Here is a 24,900-nt window from a genome sequence, read left to right on the forward strand (position 1 = left end):
TAGACAAGAAGCATTAAATAGGGACCGAGGGAGGGAAGGGGAGAAGGGAAGAGAGACTATGTATATACACATATCAAATAGGAATGAGAGTGTGGACAGTCTGGTGGAGGAGATGGAAAAGGGTTAGTTTTGGCCAGAAGGGGCACCATTTGATTAGAGACTGGAGGGAAAGAGAAGAGTTTGGGCGATGTCCGGAGATCTTGAGCTAAAGGGAAGAAGAGAAAGAAAGAGTTTTGGGAGATGACCTTATTTATGACTAACCAAAAATGTATTTGAATGAAAACGAGGCTCTCTTAAGCCTCCATGTAAAGCGCCGTCCTGATGTCTTGTGGTGGCTTCTGTCTTGGTGAATAATCATAGCTCACTGAACACTCTAACATTTCTAAATTCTTACAGCGCTCTTGTAAGGAGTGCAAGGATTTACTCAGACTGACTTCACAGGTAAGCAAACGGACTTCACCGAAAAGCGACTTGCCCGCATCACATAACTCATAAGTATCCAAGCCCGTGTCTTTTTGTCACACCAAGTCCAAGCAAGACTGTATCTATCTCATAGTAAAGGTTCTCCTGTCCATTTCCCAATGTTCACCACAGTAGAGCTTGTACGAAAACCGGAAGCTAACAAAAATAGCATACAGAGAGCTTGCAGCCATTCAGCTGTGAAAACTCCTAAAAACGTCACGTATGTTAGTGTCGTCATTAGTCATATCTACATATAGATAACATACACTCACGCATACACTTTGTGTCTAGCTAGCTCGTTGTCCTTAGGAGAGCCCCAATTTTGTTTTATCTTTGCCAGTTTCTGCCCAGAGAATGTCATCTTATTAGGGATTTTTGAGATTGAAGAGATTTGTTGCACATGATGATGATGATGGCAATGTCTGATACTTGAAAGTTAACACCATGAGGCTTAAACCGTTGGCCTAATAAGTGATTGATTGTATTTTTTAATTATTTGTTTTCTTTGTGCCGTTCTTGTGATTTTTTAAATGGCAGCACAAGTATTCACGCCACCAGAGGACTTCCGTTTTTTCTATTCTTTGTCCCTTGGGACCTTATTGTTAGAGGTTGGATGGGCCCGCCTGAGGCTGAGCGCGGCCGTAATTGCCTGGGTTTTGGCCCCACAGTTTTGTCACGGAGTATTGTACGGACCCAAACAGCCTGGTGTGACCAAAGCTTGTTAATACCCTCTTGGCGGAGGGGGAGAAAGAACTTAGAAATACCATTGTTCATTATTTTTCATATGTATTGTGAGTTGGGTTACTGGGAACAACGTGAAGGGGATGTTTGGGGGATTTAGACTTCCTCCTCCCCTCCAGAAATATGGTGGATCTTATTCATTTGGACAATAGTATTGTGTAGGCCGAGGCACACACATATTTTCTGTAAAGATTAGGGTTATTTCACGAGCTTCAGGACTTGTGCCCTGGGATTTTTATGGATGTTTTCTAACACAATACACACGTTTAAATTGATCCGACATGATTTTCAATACAAGTTCTGAAACTAGTTCAGGTTAGAAGAGCTACTCATGGGAGTAGCCCCTCATTTTACATGAAGACCGTCCGAGTTTCCCCAGCAGCAGAAGGGAAGCTCCTTGAAGGCGGGCTCCGTTCTGTCAGCATGTGGGGTGATGCCCGGCACAGAGTAGCTGTTTCTTGAGTTGTTGGATTGGTCAATCCGCACCAGAAAGAATTTACAGAACTTACCTTGTCTTTGGCCAGTATCTCCCCGGCCCAGGCTTTGGCCCCTGCTGGAGGTGGCGCTCAAAGCTTGCTCTGTTTTTTGCGGAGTCGTCCGTCCAATCGGGCCGGAGATCTTGGGCTCTCCCGGGGGAAGGCCTCCTGGCCGGCTGGTGGCTGTGGTGGGAGCGGACGCCCGAACCAGAGGGTGCTGCCCGGGAGGAGCTTCCTTAGACTCCCGCCCTGCCCCTCGGCAGGGCAGGCGGCAAGCCCAGGCCGCTGCGGTGGTCCTGGGCTCGGCGGCGCCGATGGGGTCACTGTGCTGGGCCCGTGCCCTTCCCTCGTCACGTAGCGGGGCGCTCCGTGCTCTGCTCCTGAGCTAATGTTTGGAGAGCGTCTCGTGCAGAGGCCGGCGATTTCAGGGTTTGGGTTTGGGCAAGCCTGAAAGGAGGTACTGTAGAGGATCGAATCTTCACGTGGGCCACGGAAAACGCGAAGGCCTGCCATTGGCTTGAAGCCATCTCTGGTGAGGAACGCCCTCAGCGTGTGCGCACGGCGTCTCCAGGCTGGCTCCCTGGGACCGGACGCTCTTCTTCCCCCAGTGCATCATTGGCGTGTTCTTCAGAGCTCCGGGAAAGAGGAGAGCTTGATCGCTTGGACATGCAGGAAATATTTCTTGTGTCCTAGAGTCTCTTTTGTATGTTCTCATGTTCAGCAAATCTGTTATTTGGGCGAGCCTTTGGGTGCTCTGTGCTGGGCTACTCATTATCCCTCCAGCCGCACCCCCAGCTCTTTTCAGTGTTTTAAAGATCTTCACCTCCCAAGTAGGGGCGCTAAGGCAGCGGAATGGTCCAGGCTGGTCAATGGAGATGAAGTGACTTGCCCAGGGCCACTGAGCGAGGAAACATCTGGGCTCAGATTTGGACTCGGGGCCTCTCCTTTCGAAGCCCGGCCACCTCGCTCCCCCTCTTCAGTTCAGTTTCTACGAGTTTTAATTTCCTTTAGAGTATCTTTACTTTTTTTGCTTTGTTTCCCCCCAAATTCTCCTTAACGTGTGGCCAGTGTGTCTTTGAGGCTTTGGTTGTGGATGTTCCGGCCTTTTCTCTTTGACCAGGTGAGCCTGGCTCAGTTCTAGCTCTTTCTTGCCGGCGCTGCCGTGTCCCTTTTTCTTCTCGTTTTCTTTCTGAGCTGGAGCATCGTGTTAGCAGCACCCTTTGCACAGCGCTCCGTGCCAGGGCCCAGCGGAGGGCCCCGGCTGTCTGCCAGAGGCATAGTGTGGCTGCCCAGGCGGCAGCCTGGAACAGAAGGCCCAGCCCGCTCAGAGCCGCTCAGGGGCTGCGCTCCAGACAGCCGTGTGTCAAGAGACCTGGTGCCCCTCCTTGACAGGCCCCCGAGGGAGGCCTGTTTGGGTGCTCCTGTCTGTCGCGGAGCGCCACAGGCGGCACGTTTGGGGGGGGCCTTTTCCATGGGATTCCTCAGATTTTCACTGGACTCGGACCGCATTAAAATGAGCTTCACTTTAGGCCCTTCAGGGCCTCGGGTCAGAACGTCACGTTTCCTGGCACTCAGACGTGCCCCGAGGCCAGGCCGCTGGAATGGCCGCCTTCCCGTCGCGGCGGGCCCACAGACGATGTCCTCACGCCACAGGAGCTTCTGAAGAACGTCTTCCGCGGCTCCAGGATGCGTGTTAACAGGAGCTGTTGTTCCCGGGTGCGTCTCTGCACGGGCAGGCGGACAGACAGAACGCCTGTACCTGTGCGCAGCACACAGCGGACTACCTGAAGATTTTTGAGCTTCTTGTCTGTCTTCTTCATGCCTTTTAGGCAGAGGGAGCCGCTCCCTCAATCAGGTCCTCTTCGTGGTGGCATGACTTAGAGCGAGTCTTGTTAGTGGAACCGAGAAGGAACGAGAGCGGCCTGTCGGGCCAACTTCCTGTCCATCTCTTCTTCCCTTCGGGGCTGGTTTCCGTGGATTCCTTCCTGCTCCTGACTTCCCCCTGCCATCCGTCGTCCCTTGTAGTCTCCGGCCTCCGCGATGGGTCTTGGGGACAAGTCGGCTCGTGCGTGAGCTTCATCTTTTCCATTTCCTTTTCTTTCCCAAGTTTGGGATGCCAAGTTACGCGTTACTAAAAGCTGGTGGTTTCACCTACAGAAGTTGATGTCCTCCCGGGAAAGCAGGTAGGGCAGCATACACGTGCTGGTCTTACCGTGCTTTTTAAAACGTGGCTTTTACGTGGAATTGAGTGTCACGGGCAAAGAATGCGCCCCTGTTTTCCACCTTGGAATCAATACTGTGCGCTGGTTACAAGGCAGAAGAGGAATACGGACTAGACAATTGGGGGTGAAAGGACGTGCCCGGGATCACGCCGCCGAGAAGTGTCTGAGGCCAGATTGAAACCTCTCAGCTCCAGGCTCGGGTCCCTGAGCCACCCAGCTGCCCCGACTCCCTACTCTCTACAAAACATTTTCCCCCTTCTGTTGCTCGATGTGCTCCTTCTCCTCTTGTAGCTTTGCCTTTCTCATTCTGCACATTTGTGACATTCGAATATTTACATTTTAAATGGTTCACTAAGAATTTAAAATACTCAAGCTTTCCCCTCACTTCTTACATATTTAAAATGGATCTTTTTATCCTTTTTATCTATTTATTTATTTATTTCAATCCTCAAAGTTTCCTCTATTTGGGGGGATTTTCATGATCCATATTTATTTTTAGGGCTAAAGTTCTCCATCTTACTTTTTTGTACTCAGTACCTCATTGAATGATTTGATCAAGACAATATTAATGAAGAAAGAAGATAAGCTGATATCTTTTCTCTGTGTAAAATGCCTTGCTTAAACTATGATTCATTTAGTGTAAGTTCCTTTCAGTGATGTGGTCTGTTAAGATAATTATAATGCTGATGTAAGGGTTGCATAGCAGAATTTTTTCCTTCTGTTAAAATAATAGCTCCAAATCATGGGGTGGTCCAAGGAAATAAGATTTGTTTACTGTATTGTTTGGTTATATGTGGCTTGAATACTCTTTCTAAAAGACTTTGTTGTATTTCCATTTGTTATTTCCTATTTTGAGTCTTGCCTTGTGAGAGAACACTATTCTCCCCCTACTTGTCTGTCTGTCTGTCTGTCTGTCTGTCTGTCTGTCTGTCTGTCCTTTCTGTTCTCTTATGCTCATTGTTCTCCTGAAAATATCTTACAGGAATGAAATGACATAAAATGCGATATTAACAGTTGTTTCCCCTCGGGCTGTTCTTGGTAGCCTACAGTATACTTTCTACTTGACCGATCACAGTGTTTTTGTGAGTATAGTATGTAAAAGGCATGTTGAACTAGAATCAGAATGTCTGAGAGCCAACTTTGACCCAGCCAATAATGAGGGAAGTCATTGTGGATTCAATTCATCTGTAAAGAAAGGAAATTAGGTGAGGTACCGCTTCCAAAGTCCTTTTCTAGACTTATATGTCTGAAATTCCTTTTAAAAAAGTTGGACTTCAGTCCCTTGATTTGGACTCTATCTCCTTCTTACATTCTTTCTATGGAAAATTCGATTCATCTTACATCATTTTGATTCAGGGCAGGTTATGTTTCTGGAAAAGCTGTTATAAATTTGAAGATTGCATGTCATTGGCTTTTAAATAAATCATTAGGTCACATCTCAGGCAAGTTAAAAGAGATTTATTATTGAAGAGCTACTTATTTGTAATCTGTTGCCAGAATGAGTAGCAGGGTCTTGCCATTCTGTCATCAAATATTTTATGTTTCGTAGCGGTTTTATTTTTGTTTTTAGACTTTTTGATGTGTTGATCTTCTTTTGTACCAAGACCCAAGACTCTCATATGTATTACTGCTTCATTATGTCACTTAGGGATTTAATTGTCTCAGTTAGATATGATTTGTGAGTTGGAATTAAAAATAAAAATAATTTAAAAACTATATGGTCTTTTATAATGCTTTTTATTGATGCCTTTATCTTTTACATTTTTTCTTTTATTTTGAACTTGGCAAACATCAACAACATGAACATTTATTCCATTTTTAAAAAACCCTTACCTTAGAAGCAATATTCTGTATTGGTTCTAAGACAGAAGAGCAGTAAGGGCTACGCAATGGGGATTAAGTGACTTGCCCAGGGTCACATAGCTAGGAGATGTCTGAGGTCAAATTTGAACCCAGGACCTCCCTTCCCTAGGCCTGGTTCTTAATCCACTGAGCCACCAGCTGCCCCCATGAACATTTATCCCAGAAGAGAACAATACAAAAGAAAACTGCACATAACCCCTTAAACTACATATGACTTACTGTGTATATTCCACATTTATCACAGTGGTTGTAATTCTTCTCTGCTTTGTCTGTTTTTCCTCTGTGAATTTCCTCCTATTATATGCTATTTTTTTAAAGATTCATTCATTCTGACTTAAAATCATTTATTCTTTCTGCTAAAAAGCTCACCCGTGAAACAAACGGTCACACAAAACAAACCGACTCATTCTGCATATCTGACAATCTGTGTGTTATTCTGTGCCCATCGCCTCTGCCCGCTCTCTTATCAGTATTCCGCAGCCCTCGGCCCCTCGCCGCTTGGTCTTGGCCACAGTTCTTAGATCTTTCACAGCTTTTGCCCAGGCCATTCTCCTGGCTCGGTTAGCATCGCTGCGCACCAAGTCAAACCGGCCGCCTACGATGGACATCCCCTTCCTTTTCAGCACGTGGTCAACAAAAAGGCTGCTTTGTGAAATCCATAATGTTGACTCTGAAGGACATTTTTCTTTTCTCCTGACCTCCTTGGTCAAAGTGAACAGGGCACCAACCCAGCAATGTTATTATTTTAATCGATTGACATTTTCTAATGAACTATGAAACCAAACAAATTGAGCCTGCGCATGAGTCCATGCAGAGAGATTGGGGCTATAATAGGGCATCATTCAAAGGGCTATTTACATTGAAATCTGTTCGACTTAAAGGAACCTTTGCTCGCCCCTAAGACCCAGTAAGGGTCACGGTGTTGTCATTTTCATCAACCACTGGGCCGGGCCGAGAGAAACACTTCCTTCCTCGCTTCCCGGGTCACTAATGGTGACGACTGACAGTACACCTGACATAAACCCCATGTGTCTAGATTGTGCAGGCTCGAGCTCAAGTGCATCTAGTGCTTGTCCCCTTTCATTTAAGGTGCCTAAACCTTGTTGGTAAGCCCTTTGTGAGACGTAGAGGAACTTTATGATTTTACTAAGATGGTTTATTTGGTTTGGTAGTCTTTTCCTAAAAAAAAAAAGTCAGAGATTCCTCATTGGGATGTTGAAGAAGATAATGCTTTCCTGCTTGGGGAATGCCGTCTGTATATTATCCCATAAATGGGGAGGAATACATTTAGTGTCATGTTGGTAAAGAGCATCATTTGCCAAGATCATGTTTCCTTTAGTGAAACGAAGTAAGACGTTTCCATCTGCCTTTATAAACGAGCTGCCAAAAGCTTCCTGAAAAACATCTCTGTGAGAAGACTGGGGAGGGGGGCCGGCAGCCCATATGAAGCTCTGTCCTGCCCCTCCACAAGTGGAGTGCCAACTCCGGTGGGAGAGGTTGGACCACACGTGCCCCCATCAGAATGTGCAGTGACCTGTCAGTCATAGGCTTGCCGCTAGTCAAATTCTTTATTCGGGATACAAGAGAGATGAGATAAATGAACACAACATTTCCATCGGTCTTTGGCTGCTCCCTTCTCCTTCCTCTGAGATTGTAGTGGAGGGGCGAAAAAGGAAGGCACGACGGGTAAGAATTGCCCACTGTGCTACATAGGCTATGAATCTTAACTGAGGATAGCCACGGTTTGAAATAAAGTATGTATATAGACTCATTTGCAAAATGCTCCTTAATGAAACGAATGGCAAGTTAACAGAAATCCTTTGGAGAAAGAAAAGTTCTAGAATACCAAAAGAAATAGCACAAGGTGAGAATGGGAAGAGAATAGCATTTTCAGAACTTGGCCAGTATCATAACATAGCAGTTGTCAGAACCATTTGGTATTAGGTAAAGGATGGGAATTAGATCAGTGAAACCAGCTAGACAGGAGAGAGTCACAGTCCAGGGAACTCAGTGGCCTGGCAGTTCAATAACCCTCAAAACATGAATTGCTTAGAAAATAACTCCTTATGATGAAAATGCCTAGGGAAACTCGCAGGTAGGCTGGCAGAAATCAGGCTACGACCAACAGCTCACATCACATTCTAGTATATGTTCTAAATATATATATATAACCTGAATATTAAACATAGTACCCTTTAAGAAAACAATGTAGAACATATACCTTTCACAGCCGTGGGTAGGAGTAGTATTACTAACCAAACACGAGACAGAGCAATTACAAAAGACTATATGGGTAAGTTTGATTATGCACTATGAATAATAGCAGCTAGCATTTGTATAGCACCCATTCTGTGCCAGCCACTTTGTATTTTACAAATGTTATTTCATTTGATCCAACAATTCTGGATGGTAAGTGCTATTATTCTATCCCCATTTTATAGAAGAGGAAACTGAGGCAGAGGTTAAATGACTTGTCCAGAGTCACACATTTTGTAGTATCTGAGGTGGGATTTGAATTTGGGTCTTTCTGACCACTGACTGTGCCACCTAAATGCCCATTGTGTGTGATTGAAAACCTTCTGCATAAACAAAACTAATGGATCTAGGTTAAGAAGGGAAGTGACCGAATGGTGAAAATATCTTTGTGTCATGTTTCTTAGATGAGAGTTTAGTATCCAAGATGTCTCTAATTAAAACCAAAAGCCATTTCCTGAGAGAGGTGGTTAAAGGATGTGAATACACATTTCTTAAAAGAATTGCTTATTAATTAAATTAAAACCAAACTGCTAATAAATAACCCTTTAAGAATGCTTCTAATCACTGAGGAAGATGCAAATCAAAACAAGCCCAAGATTTCATTTTACACTAAACAAAATGGCAAAGATGATAAAAGATGGAAACAGTCAATGTTGGATGGATTACAGTAAGACAGATCCACTAGTGCTTTCATTTTTGATGGAATTCTGAATCGGTACATCCATTTTTGGAATTGGGCAGATATAGAAACTAAAATATTCATTCCTTTTTGATCCAAAGATTGAACTACTAGGTTTATCCCACAAGAGAGATTATTGATAAGAAAATGTCCCCTTTCACACCAAAATATTTATAATGGCACTTTGGTAGCATAGAAATCAAAATAAAGGAATTTGTCTGATGATTGGATTATAGCTTAAATTGTGGTATATGAATGTAATGAGATATTATTGTGGTGGAAGAAATGATGCCTATGATGAATTTAGAAAAGCATGGAAAAACTTCCGGGTAAACATGGCAGCAGTCTAGACGCAGAACTCTTCCTTTCCTCAACACCTGCTGAAACAGACTACCTCAAAAAGGCTTACTTAAGCATGGTCTTCCTTCAGCTCTCTTTTGTAGGATTCATTTGGTGTTTGGGTATTTTTATTGTCATTGTCCCATTTTGTGTCCATTTTGGACATTTCAGATACTTTGTGTAATAGCTTATTTAGATTAGTTTTCTTCAAGATCCCAAGGAGCAGAGTGGACTGTGAGCCGTGCTAGAAATTTCATTCCTATATTCTTAGCCCAGTCTTTCCATATTTCTCTTATCATCTATGAGGCAACTAAATATTAGATTCAGGAGAGATGAGAAAAGATTCTTGGCCTAGTACTAGGGAGAATGATGGCCTGGTCAGTACTGTTAGGACACAGCATGCTGCCTCATGTGTCTTTCAAATCAGTACAATTGTTGTCACATACTGTTTTTTACTGTTGTTTTCATTTTGTTTTTAAACAAATCACAAAATATATCTCTTCCCTGGAGAATAAAGAACCAAACTACATGGTACAAGAAAGACAAATACATTCTAATCTTTCTAGAGTCGTCACAGTGCTTTCCTTTTGTTCCTTAAAAAACCCCTATTGTCTCCCTTAGTATCAATTCTGAGACAGAAGTGCTGCCAAGGCCAGGCTAGGCTCATACAACCAGGAAGTGTTTGAGGCCAGATCTGAACCCTGGTCCTTGAGTTTGTGACCTAATTTTCCTTTTGACCAAAAGGTTTCCCTCACTATCATAGTGACTGTACTGCTTTTAGCCATGAGTCCCAGGTCCCTGCATTTGTTGGTAAGAGAAAGACATCCAGGAGGTGGGATTCAGAGACCCTGATAGATGTTTCTTCTTCTTGTGGGCTTGGTTCATTTAATTTTCCTCATTTAAGGTCAATGTCAAATATATAGAAAGGAATTCGTTTTGGGTTTTTTCCTGACCAGTTTTAGAGTCCAGCTTTGTGAAATGCAGTCGTGCCTTGTTTTTTCATCTGTGATTTAGAGTCCTTGTCATTTTCATCCTGAAGAGAGAGTTATTGGAATTTTTCTAGACTATTTGAGATAGAAGAATCTGTGAGATGGCGCCATTCAGTCCCCTTATTTTTACAAATAGGGAAACTGGAGACTTAAAAAGAGTGATTTTCCCCAAGGCTGCCCTCACTCTTTAATTAGACAAGGGAAATAACATGAATTGTTCAATCAAAACCAAACCAAACCCTGCAAAAAAACCCTTGATTTCTGGTTATTTCTGGCTGTGGACATTTTTTGGAATATTTGTGTGGATTAATTAAGAAGCATGGAGATTAATGTTATCCTTTCTCATCTCTCTTTTCTTCTAGATTATCATTTTATTCTGGCCATTCTTCATTTTCCATGTACTGCATGCTGTTCCTCGCAGTAAGTATTTCCTTTCTTATTCTTGTATCTGTACAGTATGAAGTGAATGCCTGCAGTCCATGTATCTCTTCATGCTGTTTGACATACAAAAGGCCCAGCCCAGAGCAGCTTCCATCAGGATTCTGCTTGGAGTCTGTGGGCTCAAGATGCCAACACCCAGAACTGAGGTGCGGGAGGATGACAGGATTTGGCCTGTGGAATACTGAGGGCTAAGGCGTCCTCAGAGTTAGGAAGTCAGCAGAAGGGAGCCATTCGCTGATGTGTTGTGGCTCTCCTGCCTCTGCTCTGGTTCAAGAAAGCGTGGTTTGAAAGTAGGTTCTTCCATCCCTGGGAGGTGGCAGTTAAAAGCACGGCATAGACTTGGAGGTGGTCGGGAAAGTCTACCTTCTGAACAGTTGGAGAAAAGTCTCTGAGACAGTTGCAGCCACATCCTCTGGCTAGTGGGGCCGCTGGGTGGCCCAGTGGATAGAGAACCAAGCCTGGAGATGGGAGGTGCTGGGTTCAGATGGGCCTCGGGCACTTCCCAGCTGTGGGACCCTGGGCAAGTCTCTCAACCCTTATTGCTCTTCTGCCTTAGAACTGATATTTCGTGTGGAGCCCCGATAAAGGGTGAGCGTTTTAGGAAAGTAGACCCTTTGGGGAGCCTTTGCTTTAGGGATTTGTTGCCTCAGAAACTCCTCAGAAAATGTGTTGAGAAAGGCAGTAGTGGCCTTTGTAGAGTAGGAGAAGAATGATTTGCAGCTGCTTTCCCTAGCCTAAAGCAGGGGCTCGGGGACTTGTCTTGCTCAATAACAGAATGCTGTATTTCTCATAAGAAGGGACACCGGGAGACCCCTTGAGCTCCCCTCCTCTGCGCTGCCTGAAGGCAATTGCTGGTTGCTTCCCTCTGAGCAGGCTTTGGGCTGTCGTCCACCTTCTGACATGCCTCCTAGGCTATTTTCCATGAACCTTTTTAAGAGTTTCAGCTTCTCATCTTTCTCTGCGTCTGCTGGCATTCAGCAGGATCAAAATCCTCCGTCGGAGGGAGGGAATCAGGCCTTTAGCCCGTACTTTAGCTCCACTTTCCGTGGCTGCTACAGCCTATGCCAATAGTTCCACAGCTCCAAGATGAGAGCGTGAAGAGGACTCCTGAAACGTCCACAGGAAGGGAGTGAAACCTCTGCAAAGCGCCGGAATCCAGGCCAGCCGCTCTCTGTGGGCAGAGCGCATTCCTGGCAGCTCCGTTGCTCATAAAACTTGGCCGCCCTCAAGGCCGGCCTGCTGGGCGGTGTGGACAGCCGCGCGCCTTGGAGCTGGGTGCCTCGGGCTCACTCACATGTCGGTCAAACAGACATTTTGACTTAGCAAAACGAGTTCGGAATCACTTTATACGGATGCTCTGATTCCTGGTTAAGACTTCTTATCAGTTCATTGTCTTCATTACTTAAACCCTCTTACCGACTTGCGGGATACAGGCTTATTATTAGTCTTTGGAGAGTAAGCTTTTAGGGATTAATTTTTGAGTATAGATTTAAAACTGGAAAGAAATCCAGGTATTACCTAGCCTGGGCTGCTCGTTTTGCAGTTGTGGGGATAGCGAAGCCTAAAGAGGTGGTGACTTGTCCAACGTTGAACAGCTAATAAATGATGAAGAGCTGGAATTCTAAAGTAAAATTTTATGTTTTCAGTGGTCAAACGGTCATTTTCTCTTTGTGCTTCTTCTCTCCCAATTGGGGGGGGGGAAGAAAAACAAAATCTCACATGCATAAAGATGCATCACCAAATAAAATTCATTCTTCCTTGGCCGTGTTCCAATACGTGTGTCCCTTGTCTTACGGGTCCCCAGAGGGCAGGGTTAACTGCAGAGGTTTGAGTTTTTAAGTCTTTCAAAGCTGTCTGTACCCCGTTGTATTCTTGTAGACGCTGTTTCGTGGTGTTCTGTTCGCTTTACCCGGCGTCCTTCGTAGGTCTTCCTGGGCTTCTCTGAAATCATCCCTTTGGTCATTTCTTAAACACACTCGTATCATCACATTATGGTCTTGTGCCGTAATTTGTTGGGCCAGTCTCAAATCAATGGGCGCCTCTTAGTGTCCAGGTCTGCCATCACAACCAACAAAACTGCAAATATGTGCGCCCTGGTTTCCTTTTTCTCCTTCCTTTGCTCGATCAAAGGGTCCGAGTGCGGTTTAGCGATTTGTGGGCTGGGGCTGGTGGCGGGGCCGCGGGGTTGCAGGCTGCTTGACAGAAGGGCTGGCCCCGTTGACAAGGTCAGCCCACGGCGCCCCAGGCCCCCAGAACAAGCGCCATTTTCTTTTGATGTCAGTTCTTCTGATCTGATAGGAGAGAGCGAGAGGCAGGATTTGAACTTGCGGTCTCTGGTTTTAACCTTCCCACGCACTGCGCTCCCTTTGTGCCTCTGTATGTGCTAGGACCCTTGGGTTGGAGGTGCTCTTCCACGCGGTGGCGATGGGCTTAGGTGCTTAGAGCACTCCCTTCCCTGGACTGCTGGGAGTGGGAATAACAACTCCGGACTGCCGTTAATCTGGAATTTTGATGTGGCTTCTGCGCTGCTTTCAGATACTCACGTCCCAGGACCGCGCTTACTGCTCGGTCATTGGCACTAATGACACCGTTGTAGGTAGAATTATAGGTTTGCAGCCCATGTTGCTGTCTTAAACCGGAAGAGAACCTATCGTTTCTTTCAGGCAGCTTTGGGGGAGCCAGGGGTTCAGAATCTTTTCATCTGGGGGTCACCGAGTCTTCTCATGTCTATTTAGTGATGCTGCCGAGGAAACGAATGAAAAATGCTCGGGGCCAAATGGCCTGTGTGAGGAGTTAATAGCCAACACTACGAGAAACAACCCCAAAGGACCGAGCTGCGCCAGGCGGCCCTGTTTTATTTTAATTTGCAAAGAAAAGAATGAGATGAACATGTTCATTTCCAAGTAAAATGATGAAATATGAACGTCATGGGATGCTTCTGGCTCTTTGGGCATTTCAAAGGACAAAAAATCATTTGTTTCGGAGTCTAGTTCCCGAACGACCCACCTGATTCTCGATGTCTAAAGAACTTATAAAACGTGCGTTGTTTTATCCCTATCGTTTGTGTGACATTCAGAGCCCAACAGAGCCACCCTTGGACGAGGCGGAGCCAAGAAAGACTTCGTGGCGTTCGTCCCTTGTCTGGCCGCCGGAAGGACTTTGGTCTTCCATTCGCTGGAGGTTCTGGGGAGGCAGCACTGATGCTAAACGAGCAGCACGGAGTTTATTGCAGCTGCCGCTTCCTGCCGCGCAGACAGGACTTCCTCGCTCTCCGATTGCCCGAGTTCGCTTAGTAGCATAAGCGTGTGGCTTCTTGCCAAGAGCGCCTCGCCACTGCCCCCGCCCCCTTCCTCACTGCACGGCGACGGACAGATAAATGCTGGGCGGGATGGTGGAAGCCGGGCCTTGCTTTTCCAAGTTCCACGTGCCTGCGGCCACTTGGGATCCGGCCTGGTCTCCCGGGGCAGCTCCCCTTTGGGTCGCGGAAGCGTCCACGTCTGCTCCTTTAGTGCTCCTGTTCCGGGCAGTGGCTGCGTGGCCTTTACCGCCCGGGGGATGGGCTGGGAAGGCCATGTCCGCACCTGCCCTTACCCAGCGGTCTAATGGCCCACCAGAGAAGGCTCCGGGCCTTTTTGCTAGAAAACACATGCTGCGGGCCCTTGGGAAGGAGGTGAGGATGTCTTCCGCCGATCGCCTGAGGCTCGATCGCTTGGCATCCATACTCAGCTCCGTGTGCCGGGCTCCTGTGAGCCCGGCCCGGAAGCCCTCCTTGGAGGCTGTTGGAGGCCACGTGCAGTCGTGCGGCCTCCCTCTCGTGTGCTGGACGTCTGCCTCGCCTGCGTCTTCGGAGGGGAGTTGGAACCCCCGTGGCCGTTTCCTTGATTTGCACCATACGCGGCCACCGTCTCCCTCCCGCCGCACTCCTCCTCCTCGGGAGGGGGCTGCACGGTTAGGGATGGGGATGACGTAGCGTCCGCCGGGAGGGACAGAAGCTGCCCCGCGGAAGGGCGCCCGGGCAGGGTCTGCTCTGGGAAGCCAGTCGCGGGCACTGCTAGGAGGAAGGGAGGTGGGACGTGATGGTGGAACCGATGAGCTTGATTCAACACACGTGCGTCGGGCGTCTGCGGGCACCTCGGAGGTAGCGCTTTGGGGCAAGCGGAAATCCAAGTCGTGGTTTTGTTTGCCGGATCGGACTTTTCCACTGAGTGAAAGAGCAGCAGCCGAGTATCGGCAATGGAAACGCCGACGACAGGGAGGTAGGACCTGGTTCTCATTTCAGCCTCTGAATGCACAGATGTCTCCTTGCTTCCCGGCCTCGCGTTTATGCGAGATGTTTGACCACAAAAGATTAAAATCCTTTGCAGATGACTCATCTCGTCACTCTGGGCGTCTCGGCGTGGGGGCCGTGTTCCAAGCCAGGCTCCACTGCCATTTAAAGAGGGCTCCTGATGGCCCGGAGCGTCCCAGTCACGAGCTCCTGGCACGGGGCGGAGAGCGGCTTCAGTTGGAGCCTCTATTCCAAGGGGCGAGGGGGAGCCGCTTCCCCTAAAGAAAATGCCCTGGATAGTGTTCCTGGCTTCTGCAATAGAGGCAGCGGATGAGTCAGTCTCGGGCAAAGCAGCTTTTGTTCACTGGCTGGGAGACCGCGGTCGAGTTTCTTTACACACAGCACTTTCACACAAGCTGCGATTGTTCCCCCTTCAAGGGAGCCAATTCCAAGAGTGTACCTAAGACTATGTGACCATCTTCAGGGTGGAGAATCGTACAGACTCCCAGCTGACCCAGAGCTGCTACTCTTTTCTGAAGTCAGCTGCAACCCTTTGGCCGTAGTAATTGGCTGAGTTTCTGTAGCTGGAAAATCAACACCTTGTGGGATATTTAAACAAAAATTATATTGATTTTTAACATTCTTTCCTTTCTAAATTTCAAGTTCCAAATTCTTTTCCTCCCTCACACCCCCTCTCACAGCCACTGAGAAGACGAGCATATTTCTATATTAGCCACTTTTCAAAAACGATGCAAGAAGTTAGAAAATGCTATTTGTTTGTACTCCGCTCATCAGTTCTTTCTCTGGAGGTGGGTTGCCATTTTTTTCCCTCTCATGGTCTTTTGGAATTGCCTTGCATCATTGTATTGATCCGATAGCCAAGGCTTTCCCAGCTGATCATCCTTAAAATATTGTTACTGTGCTCTCATTTCTCTTTGTATCAGTTCATATAGGTCTTGCTACGTTGTCCCCGAACCGCTCCCCTCGTCCTTCCCTCAGCTTAGCACTCCTCCTCCAGCACAAGCATATGCCTGCACTTGTTCAGCCATGTCCCAATGGATGAAGATCACCTCAGTTTCCAATTCTTGCCATCACAAAAAGTCATCATTACTCTTTGGGACACAGACTTAGTCGTGGAATTGCTGGGTCAAAGGGCGTGCAGTTTTATAGCGCTTCGGGCCAGCTCCAAATTGTTTTCCTGAATAGTTGAACTAGTTCTCTGGGCCACCTGCATTTAACGAGTGCACCTTTTTCTCCTCATCCCCTCCAGCATGTCATTTCTGATCGGTATGAGTTGTTTTGATTTGCATCTTTCTAATCAGTAATGACTTTTTTCATGTGACTTACAGCTTTGTTTTCTTTTTTGAAAACTTGCTATTTTTTTTTCTTGACTATCCGTTGGGTAATGGATCTTATTTTTATAAATGTGACTCAGTTTTATACTCAGTATGTAGTTGAGAAATGAGGCCTTTTCCAGAGAAATTTGCTATTGACTACTTTATAGTCTATGATGTCTTTTAGCAAAATGTAGTTTCCTTTATCTCATTTAATCAGGTCTGTTCACACTTGCCACCCCTACTGTTTTTACTTTAGCCGAAATATAGTAGATTCTGCTCTAGCTCTTTAACCCTTTGTGTCCTTCTGATCAAAGTATATCATTTTGTCTCTCATCCATTCTACTTATCTACTTTTTTGGTAAGCTCACCCCATTCACGGTTATCATTATTGTGTATTTCCCTCCATCCCATTTTCTTTGTTTCTTCCCCTCTCTCATTTTAACCTGTTCCTACTCAGAAAGCCTACTTTGCTTTGTTTAGAGCACTGCATCCTTTAATTTGCCCTCCTCTTTATTACTCATCATCTTACCTTCCTATTTCCTTATTGAGTAAGTTATTTTCTCCTCTTTGATTGTTCTGATGAGAGTGAGGTTCAAGCATTGTCAGTTATCTTCTCCAGTGTAGAAACTTTTCTTTGCACACCTCTTTGATGTGAGAAAAAAACTCCCCATTCACTAGAATTGAATCCCTTCCCTCTTGTCCCAGTTCATCCCTCTTTGACACTAAATAATTTTTTTGGAGATTTTTTTTCAACATAATCAACTCACAGCCTCTACATAAACTGTTAAACTACCCTAATAATGATAAAGGTCTTAGGAGTTGGATGTATCATCATCCCATATAGGAATATAAAGTTTCTTGAGTCTTATGACTTCCTTTTCAGGTTTACATTTTTATGCTTCTCTTTTGAAGGGATTTCTTTTCTGTAGTGAAATTTTGTATCTCTTACTATTGGCCAGTACTACTTTTTAGAATGTTATTTTCTTTACTATTTTTGGTGTCTCTTTTACCAACATGTTAATTCTCTCCATGATTTTCTTGCAGCACTCTCTGTTCCCAGTTTTTCTTCTGTCACTCTTATCTTTCTTTAACTCTTTGAGGAATTCTTGTTGGGCTTGAGTCTAATGAGCATTTTTCTTTGAAGATTTTTTGGTAGATGCTTTCACCTTGTTAACGTCTTCTGAGTTTTTGTCTTGGTCTTCCTTGCCACCATAGTAGCTTTTTCTGGTTTGATTATTTTCATTTTTTCCAGTTTATTTCTTAACTGTGAACTTAATGATGTTCACCTGTAAGTGGGGAGGCGTCATGCCCAGCTTCAGCCTTTTTTATGTTGCTGTTTCTGAGCTAGTTGGTACTTCCAAGGTGACATAATCCTGGTATGGGTACAATTCTTCTGGCCTGTCCTCTGATCTTTACTTGGGAAGGGCCCCTTTCCCCCCGCAGCTGCATGTGCCAGCTTTTCTCTGCTTTGGCACTGTGACCAGGGCTTCTTCTGACTGACCTCTAACCTCCTTTCCCTTTGGCCAGCTACACATCCTGATGAGTCATCTCCCTCCTGGATGTCCCAGACTGAAAGTGTGCCATTCCCCTGACCCCTTCCCTCCCCTGCTACAAGTAACGGGGTCCCACCAGGCTGGGCTGCTCAGACACAGCCTGGGTTTTGTTCTGGACCCCCTTTTCCCATTGCTCCCCCATTTGGTTTGAAATATCTCCGCTCTCCCCACCGCCTAGCCTGTTGCCATCCTGGGGGTCGTAGCAGCCCCGTGGCCTTGGGGTTGGCCTCTCCATTCTAGGCCCGTTCTCTGCCCAGCCATCAGTGACCTGACCACATCCCCCTGCCCAGGGCAGTGCTGTCCGAACACCTGCCGGTGGTGATGCCTTGCTCTAAGCCTCTGCAGCCGGCCCGTGCCCTCTGAAGAGGGGTTAGAGCTTCTGCCTTGTGAGGGTCCAGGGGCACCATGTGGAAGCCTCCAGGGCATCTCAGGAAGGCCAGGGGCTTCCCTGCATTAGCCACCCTGGGACACAGGCTGGCCGCATGTCAGGTCTGGTCCTGATTCAGACTTCCTAGTGTTTAAGAAAGAGTCGGTTCTGATGGACCCGGCCCAGGCCCCAAGTTCCTACCGAGTGGCCCGTTTTACAAAACATCCCCAGTTGGGTCAGCCTCTGTGGAGGTGTCTCCGCCGTCCCTGGGGGGGGTCGGGTCGTCTCCAGTGACTCGGTTGTTTTCCTTCTGAAGTCAGTCAAGGGTGAGGCGCTCCTCTGAGCGGCTCAAAGCCCTCATGATGGGAACACAGTTCAAGGGGAACAGGCTGGTGAAAGGCCCGGAGAGTGCAGGAGAAGCAGCATTCTTGACTCGGAGCAGCTCTGGTGAGAAAGGAGGCGATGCTGACGGACCCCATCTCTGCTCAGTGTCTGAGATCACTCGTGTCTGCCCGCAGGAGCTTCTTGTGACTCGGGTGGTGAGGGCACCTCCCGGCCCCGTCACTCTCGCTGTAGCCGGCTAGTTGGGCCACCCTCTCGGCACATGCCTGTGGCTTCAGGGGACTCCACGCTAGTGTGATCTGACAGGATCAGAACCAATTCTGCTGTAACTGGAAAGTGATAGACTACCAAGGCGGGCCCTTGATGAGTCTGTACTCCGTACGCTTGGGCAGTGTGAAAACGGGGGCTTGGTGACAGAGGGCAGCGGCAGGCCCGCGTTCTCTCTCTTCTTTCTTCCCTCATTTCCTTCCTGGATAGGGAGACGCTGCAGTTACTTCAAAAGCCGGCCCGTCTCCTCTCCTGGGCTAACGCTCACGGCTGAGATGGGGATGTGGGCGTTTGATCAAAGCCCTCGGTGTCCGCGGGGACGCCAGACACGATGAAGAGCTGTCAGATCCTGGGGCCTGGGAAAAAGCAGACAGAGCCGTCCCTCGTTTGAGGGGAAGGTCCCGAGGTCCGTTTCCTGCCTTTTAAGGTTGAGGTCATTATTAGGAGGGGACGCTGAAGGGATTTCAGCCTTTCACAGAGGCCTCATCATTGAGGCCAGGAGCCTGGACCAGTTCAGGGAAGGGAAGATGAATCACAGAACAGCAGCTTCAAGGGGCAGCTGTTCGTGCCTTCGGGGAAGGATAAATCCGACACCTCGTGGCAAGGAAACATTTTCTCACACTTGGCCCTCTTCAGCGGATTCTGACTTGAAGCGAACTTGAGAGTTGTTTGTTTCAGGAGACTGAATGTCAACAACAGCAAATTCATGAAGGCTGAATCCATCTGCAGTACTGGGAGAGATGCTGAGGGAAGGAAGCTGAAAGGCCACCCGCAGGAACTGTCCGTCCGTGCACTTCCCCCGTCCATAGAGCATCCGGATGACTGTGGCCCGTTTTCTCCTGTTACCTGGGAGGGCGGCTTTTAATGATCCAGCCTCTCCGCCTCTCCACTTGAAATCCCGTGACTTCAGCCTGGATGGGCAGCGTGGCAGAGTGGACACGTCGCTTCTCCCACTTTGCTGCCACAGCTGTTCTCCGCGTGATCCTTGGATGGGATCCCGTTCGCTTTACCACACCTTCTTCCTACCGTCCTCCTGCCAACTTCCTGGCCTCTGAGTCGCCGTGTGCCCAGAAGCCTTTCTTGTGCCGCCTCAGACTGGGCTCGTTCTGCTACGTTCCCACCGTCGTCCTAACCTCCAAGACTTGGGGCAAAAGCTCTCTCTGCTCTTTGGAGCATCTCAGCTGGCCACAGACTCCTGCCCCATCCCCCAGTGCTCTTGTAGAATGTGGCAAATCGGGATTGAGAGGCTTCACGAATCTGAAATTTTTAGAAAGGAGAACCGCCGAATCTTCACGGGAAGGGCTATTGGAGGCCACCTAATTCGATCCCATCTACTTTCTGCCTTCAGAGAATGAATTAAAGAGCTTTGCTTAAGCAACAATTTCTCTTCTTCCTGGATGGGTGCCAGTCTGCCTGCTTATAGGAGGGATTCCTCGAGGCGTCACTTTTTAAATCCTTGTTTTCCTAGTGTTTCGTTCGTCGTCTTTCTTCCACTGTCCAGGGGTAACTGGGGCTCTCTAAACTTCCAAGTCAAGCTAACTCAGAGGGACAGCAGGAATGTATTAGAGGAATAAGGAGAGAGAAAGAATGAGATCATTATATGATTAACAAACTAGTTATTGTCAATGGCTGGTCCCCTGACTGCTTGGGCTTAACCCTAAATTATGCTCTATTCTAATAGAGACTAAAATAAGTGAGTTTATTGGCACAGGTAAATTTTTTGTAAACCCTCACCTTCCATCTTGGAGTCAATACTGTGTATTGGCCAGGCCATGGGGGTCAAGTGACTTGCCCAGGGTCACCCAGCTGGGAAGTGTCTGAGGCCAGATTTGAACCCAGGACCTCCGATCTTTGGGCCTCAGTCCGCTGAGCCACCCAGCTGTCCCCAAGTCAGTGTACTTATGGTGGTAGATACCAAGCTGATCTTGTATCCAGAGAGCAGAAGTAATTGAATCAAGCGATGTATGGAATTAGGCGTCTGACTGGACCGCGCTCCTAAATGGCATCATGAAACGAGCAGATCGCAATCTCATTACTTTGGAAATGCATCTTTACCGTTCTCAATTCCTTTAAAATGGTCGCGGCTGGTCCAAGGCCTCTCCTGGCTCCTCCAGGCTTTGTCCCAGGCACCCGTGTTTCATAAGAAGTAGGAGAAAGTCTCCAGCTACGGGCCGGGGACAGTCACAGGCTTCATTTATGGCTCCCTCAGAGAGGTAGTCACGGTGGCTACTTTCTGCAGACTGGGTACGATGTACCTTTAAGCGGAGAATGAAATCCGAATCAACCAGTATGGATTGGGACCCCACTGGGGGTCTAGTCAACAGAAACCCAGTCTTGTGAATTCACCAGTGGAATTGCACATTGGCTGTGGGAAGGGAGGGGAAGAATAGGATTCTGGTGACCAAGGAATAATATTCTCAATGGACGAATTAAATCAAACTTTCAGAAAAACCCCAAACAGAAATTTAAAAAAAGGAGCTGAGTGAGTGGCAGTTGTGCTGCCCTGTTCAGTCTGTCCCAGAATATGGCTCTTGGGATCGCTAATCTTCACAGGGACCGGACGGTAAAGCGCTTGGCAGGTGGGCGGGGCTTTCCAGGGCCACCCCCAGGGAGCTTCGGCCTCCGCGTCACCCCGTCCCCTTGTCTGTTCTCTTCAGCTTTACCTCCAAGCCAGGATGAAGGCCGACTGGGCGAGACTGCTGCGGCCCACCCTGCAGTTTGCCTTCATCGCGCTCTCCATCTACGTGGGTCTCTCTCGTGTTTCTGACTACAAACACCACTGGAGCGACGTGCTGACTGGACTCATCCAGGGAGCTGTGGTGGCCATCCTTGTCGTAAGTACAGAGCATTGCCCGGCCTTTGGTTTCCATTCACCTCCAGCGCCGAAGCATTGAAGGTGCCCATAAAGAACCCAAGAATTCCTAGGCTGTTCAGCTTTTAACACTTCACCTCTGAGGAGAAAGACAACAGCTTTGATACAGGCTCTGCACTTGGCCTGGGGGGTGAGTGGAGGGGAAGGGAGGGCATGGACGCCACTCACGTGACTCTCCCATGTGATGGGCGGATTTCCATCAAAGAATCATTTGGACTCTATGATGTCATTGCTTTAGGCTTCCTTATTTTGAGAGTTACCAAATCGTTTTTTGTGTTGGGTTAAAAAACAAACACAAACCCACAATCATTTCAGTGATCTCCTCCCCTACTTAGGGGGAAATGTTTCTTTTTTCAAGTACAAATCATCGCAAAATAGGAATTAGCAGCCCTCAAAGAGCTTTGATGATATTAAAAAATGCTGCTGAAGGCCCAACAGCATATCGCTCTACCTCCCCAAAGGAGGCAAATGGAATGACCACAGAGCGTCTTTAGAATTTGGTGTGGAAAAGGGAATAAATAAGTACAAAAAATAAAATAAATCTGAGCTCTCCATTTAGGCTGACTGCTTTTCCCTGTTTGTAGTAGTTTATTCTAAAGAAAATACTGATGAACACTATTTTATTTTACTTCTCAGGTTATATTAGTATCAGATTTTTTTGAGGAAAGAACCTGCCCATACAAGCAAAGAAAAGAAGAGGACTCGCACACAACTCTGCACGAGACACCGACAAATGGAAACCATTATGGAAGCAATCACCAGGCATGAAAGGAGCTCAAATTACCTGCTTTCTAAAGGAAGAGGATGACAGCGAGAGGAAAGATGATGGTCATTTCCTCTTGGTGCAAAGAAGCCTTTAAGGGACTGCTGCTGCTATATACCTCTTGGATGCCCACTTTACTCCTGTATATAGTCACATTTAACACGACAGCTTTAAAATTCATTAAAAACGATTTCAAGCCTTTCACGAAACACTACCCACCTGTATATTTTTTTATTAAAATAATGTGGTAACGCTTTTATGTACAAATATGTATGTCACATACTTTGCTAGGATGATGCTTGTTTGAATACAATACAAGTTAATGTTTATGATGCGGGCTGTGTCTTGGAGTAAGAGTCCTTCGGCCATCAGGGAGAGCTCTGCTGCCTCTTCTTTACAGGTAAAGGCTTGCAGCAAACACAATGTCTCTCTTGATTTTGGTGATTCCTAGAATAAAGGAGAGCCAACACGAATGGTAAGTAGCGAGAACCCACAAGGCGGCCGAACCGAACCCTCAGAACGGTGACACAGGAAGCCATGGCCTCCACTGGCCTCCAGCCGACTTAACCCATGGGGTTCTGGGCCTGTCCTCTCCCCCTCCCTTCCTCCCTCCACTAGGGCTCAGGCACAAACCTTCCGCAAACTTGTTCTCCAGCTCGGTGTTCCCGATGGCTTTGGCCGCTTGACACATCTGCCGAAGCAGCTCTTCCAGGCGCCTCATACAGCGGATGATGCTGCCTGCTCAGAAAGAACAACAATCAGCCACAGGCCGCCCTGGGGCAGGCGAGGCAGGCTTTATCCCAGGGCTCTGGCAGCTCCAGGGAGGCCCTTGAACCCTCAGCCCCCCCCCTTCCCCCGAAGAGCCACAGGCTTGCCAAGGCCTTCCATGGTCCGGGTCAAAGCCGTTCCACCAAACCCCCAAAGCAGCGCCGGGTGAGAGAAGGGAACGGTGAGTCCGGGTGCCGGCGGGCACGTAAAGCCCGACTTCCGACTCTAGACGGCTCTTTCCCGTCGGAGTACGGGGGAAGTCCTGAGGCAGGGCCGGAACTAGTGTGTCAAGACCCCCTCCGGGAGCGGCACACCTGCGAATGGAGGGGCAGAAGAAACAGCAGCGGACTTCCTGCTGCTAGTCCAGCCTCGCACACTCGCTAGCTCTTTGCCCAGAAAGCCGCCGCCTCCTCCTCGAAGCCTTCAGATGAACCCTAGGCCGCCCGTATTCTAGCCTACACGGCTGCACTCGTGCATTTAAGCCCATTTTAAAAAGCTCATGCAAGGAAAAGTGCTGGCCGATGCTTAAAGAAATGGCGGCTGGTGCCTGGGCAAGGGCGAGCTGTGACCGAGGCTGACGGCCTCCGCATGCCTGTACGCCATCACCTGCTCTAGCAGAGTAAAATGGGGGCCGCGAGCTGATGGATTGGATGCAGGCTTAGACCCAGGTGAATAAGGATCCAGCCGCAGACACTTGGGAACTGGGGCAAATCCCTCTACCATGGAGCCAACAGTAGCGCCCACCTCTCAGAGTTGTCAGATGAGACCATCTTTGTAATGGCTTACTAGCCTTAGGCACCAGGTGCATCATTAGTATCACCATCACTGATTATGCGACTCCTAAGCAGAACTCTTAGCTGTGTGGCTAGGTTAGGCGACGCCTACAGAAGCTCTTATCTTCCACTGTACTACAGCTAGATGGCATAGTGGAAGAGCACCAGGCCTAGGATCAGGAAGACCTGAGTTCAAATCTAAGCAAGTCATTTTACCCTTTACTCAATTTCCTCCTCTATAAAGGGAATAGGAGAAGGAAATGGCAAATTGCTCCAGTGTCTTTGCCAAGAAAACAAACAGGCTCAGGAAGAGACGGACGTGATTGAACAACAAAAAGAAAGTCATTTCAGTTGCTGACAATGGAATGTGAAATGAAATTCTTGCTCATGTCCTAGTCTAAGACTTGCTCTCACGGAAGGACTGTTAGGGAGCACAGTAGCTAGAGAGCAAGGCCTGAAGTTAGGCGGTCCTGGGTTCAGATCTGACCTCTGATACTTCCTAGGTAACCCTGGCCAAGTCACTTAACCCTCACTGCCTGACCCTCCCTGCTCTTCTATCTCAGGGGCTTAAAAAAGGGGGAGGGGAAAATGGGCTCCACAACTGCCCTCATCTTAAGCAGAGGGAGAATAGATGGGAAAAGGAAGAACACCTAGGATGGTGGTAAGCTCCAATTTCTTTGGGCTATTGGGAAAATGAAGGAGGTTGGTTATTAGTTTACATTCCTAGATTGAAAATGCTTCATTGATTTTTTCAACATTTTAACTACTCTTAAGTAAAAGTGTCTATTGCAAAGGAATTATGCAATGGTTTGTAATGCAAATTCTTTCTCTTCTTGGCAATGGGCTGCTGAACAAATGTCACGTTCACCCAGGTGGCATGTAGCAAGCACTGGCCCACACCATTTCTGGTAGCAACTCCAAGCAAGTGTCCACGGTGCCAGGGCCTACCCGTACCTAAGGACCAGTAAGGCCCGGATCACAAGCAGTCCCCTAATGTTTCCTTTGACCAACAGAACAAGTTATGAGGGAAAAAAAGGACCTGTGAGACAAGCCACATTTAAAACCATATGGAATTAATTATTAAGATAAAACTTAGCCCCTAAAAGTGAACTAGGCAGATCTC

The 24,900-nt window shown here is 47.5% G+C and overlaps 2 protein-coding genes across 6 annotated transcripts in view; one reads left to right on the forward strand and one right to left on the reverse strand.

The window, feature by feature from the left end:
• PLPP1 (phospholipid phosphatase 1) overlaps nt 1-22,445 on the forward strand; it is a 119,133-nt gene extending 96,688 nt beyond the window's left edge. For all 5 annotated transcript variants that reach the window (XM_007486320.3, XM_056824912.1, XM_007486316.3 and 2 more), the window contains 3 exons: nt 10,390-10,447; nt 21,259-21,435; nt 22,110-22,445. In XM_007486320.3, coding sequence (XP_007486382.1) covers nt 10,390-10,447; nt 21,259-21,435; nt 22,110-22,241 — 367 coding nt within the window. In that variant the 3' untranslated portion in view covers nt 22,242-22,445. The remainder of the gene's footprint in view (nt 1-10,389; nt 10,448-21,258; nt 21,436-22,109) is intronic.
• The window catches only part of MTREX (Mtr4 exosome RNA helicase), an 82,991-nt gene continuing 80,526 nt past the window's right edge, over nt 22,436-24,900 (reverse strand). Inside the window, exons 26-27 of the mRNA XM_007486321.3 lie at nt 22,870-22,974; nt 22,436-22,683 (exon numbers count right to left, since the gene is read on the reverse strand). Coding sequence (XP_007486383.1) covers nt 22,631-22,683; nt 22,870-22,974 — 158 coding nt within the window. The 3' untranslated portion in view covers nt 22,436-22,630. The remainder of the gene's footprint in view (nt 22,684-22,869; nt 22,975-24,900) is intronic.

The sequence above is a fragment of the Monodelphis domestica genome, chromosome 3 (assembly GCF_027887165.1).
Source record: "Monodelphis domestica isolate mMonDom1 chromosome 3, mMonDom1.pri, whole genome shotgun sequence".
Taxonomy (NCBI): Eukaryota; Metazoa; Chordata; class Mammalia; order Didelphimorphia; family Didelphidae; genus Monodelphis; species Monodelphis domestica.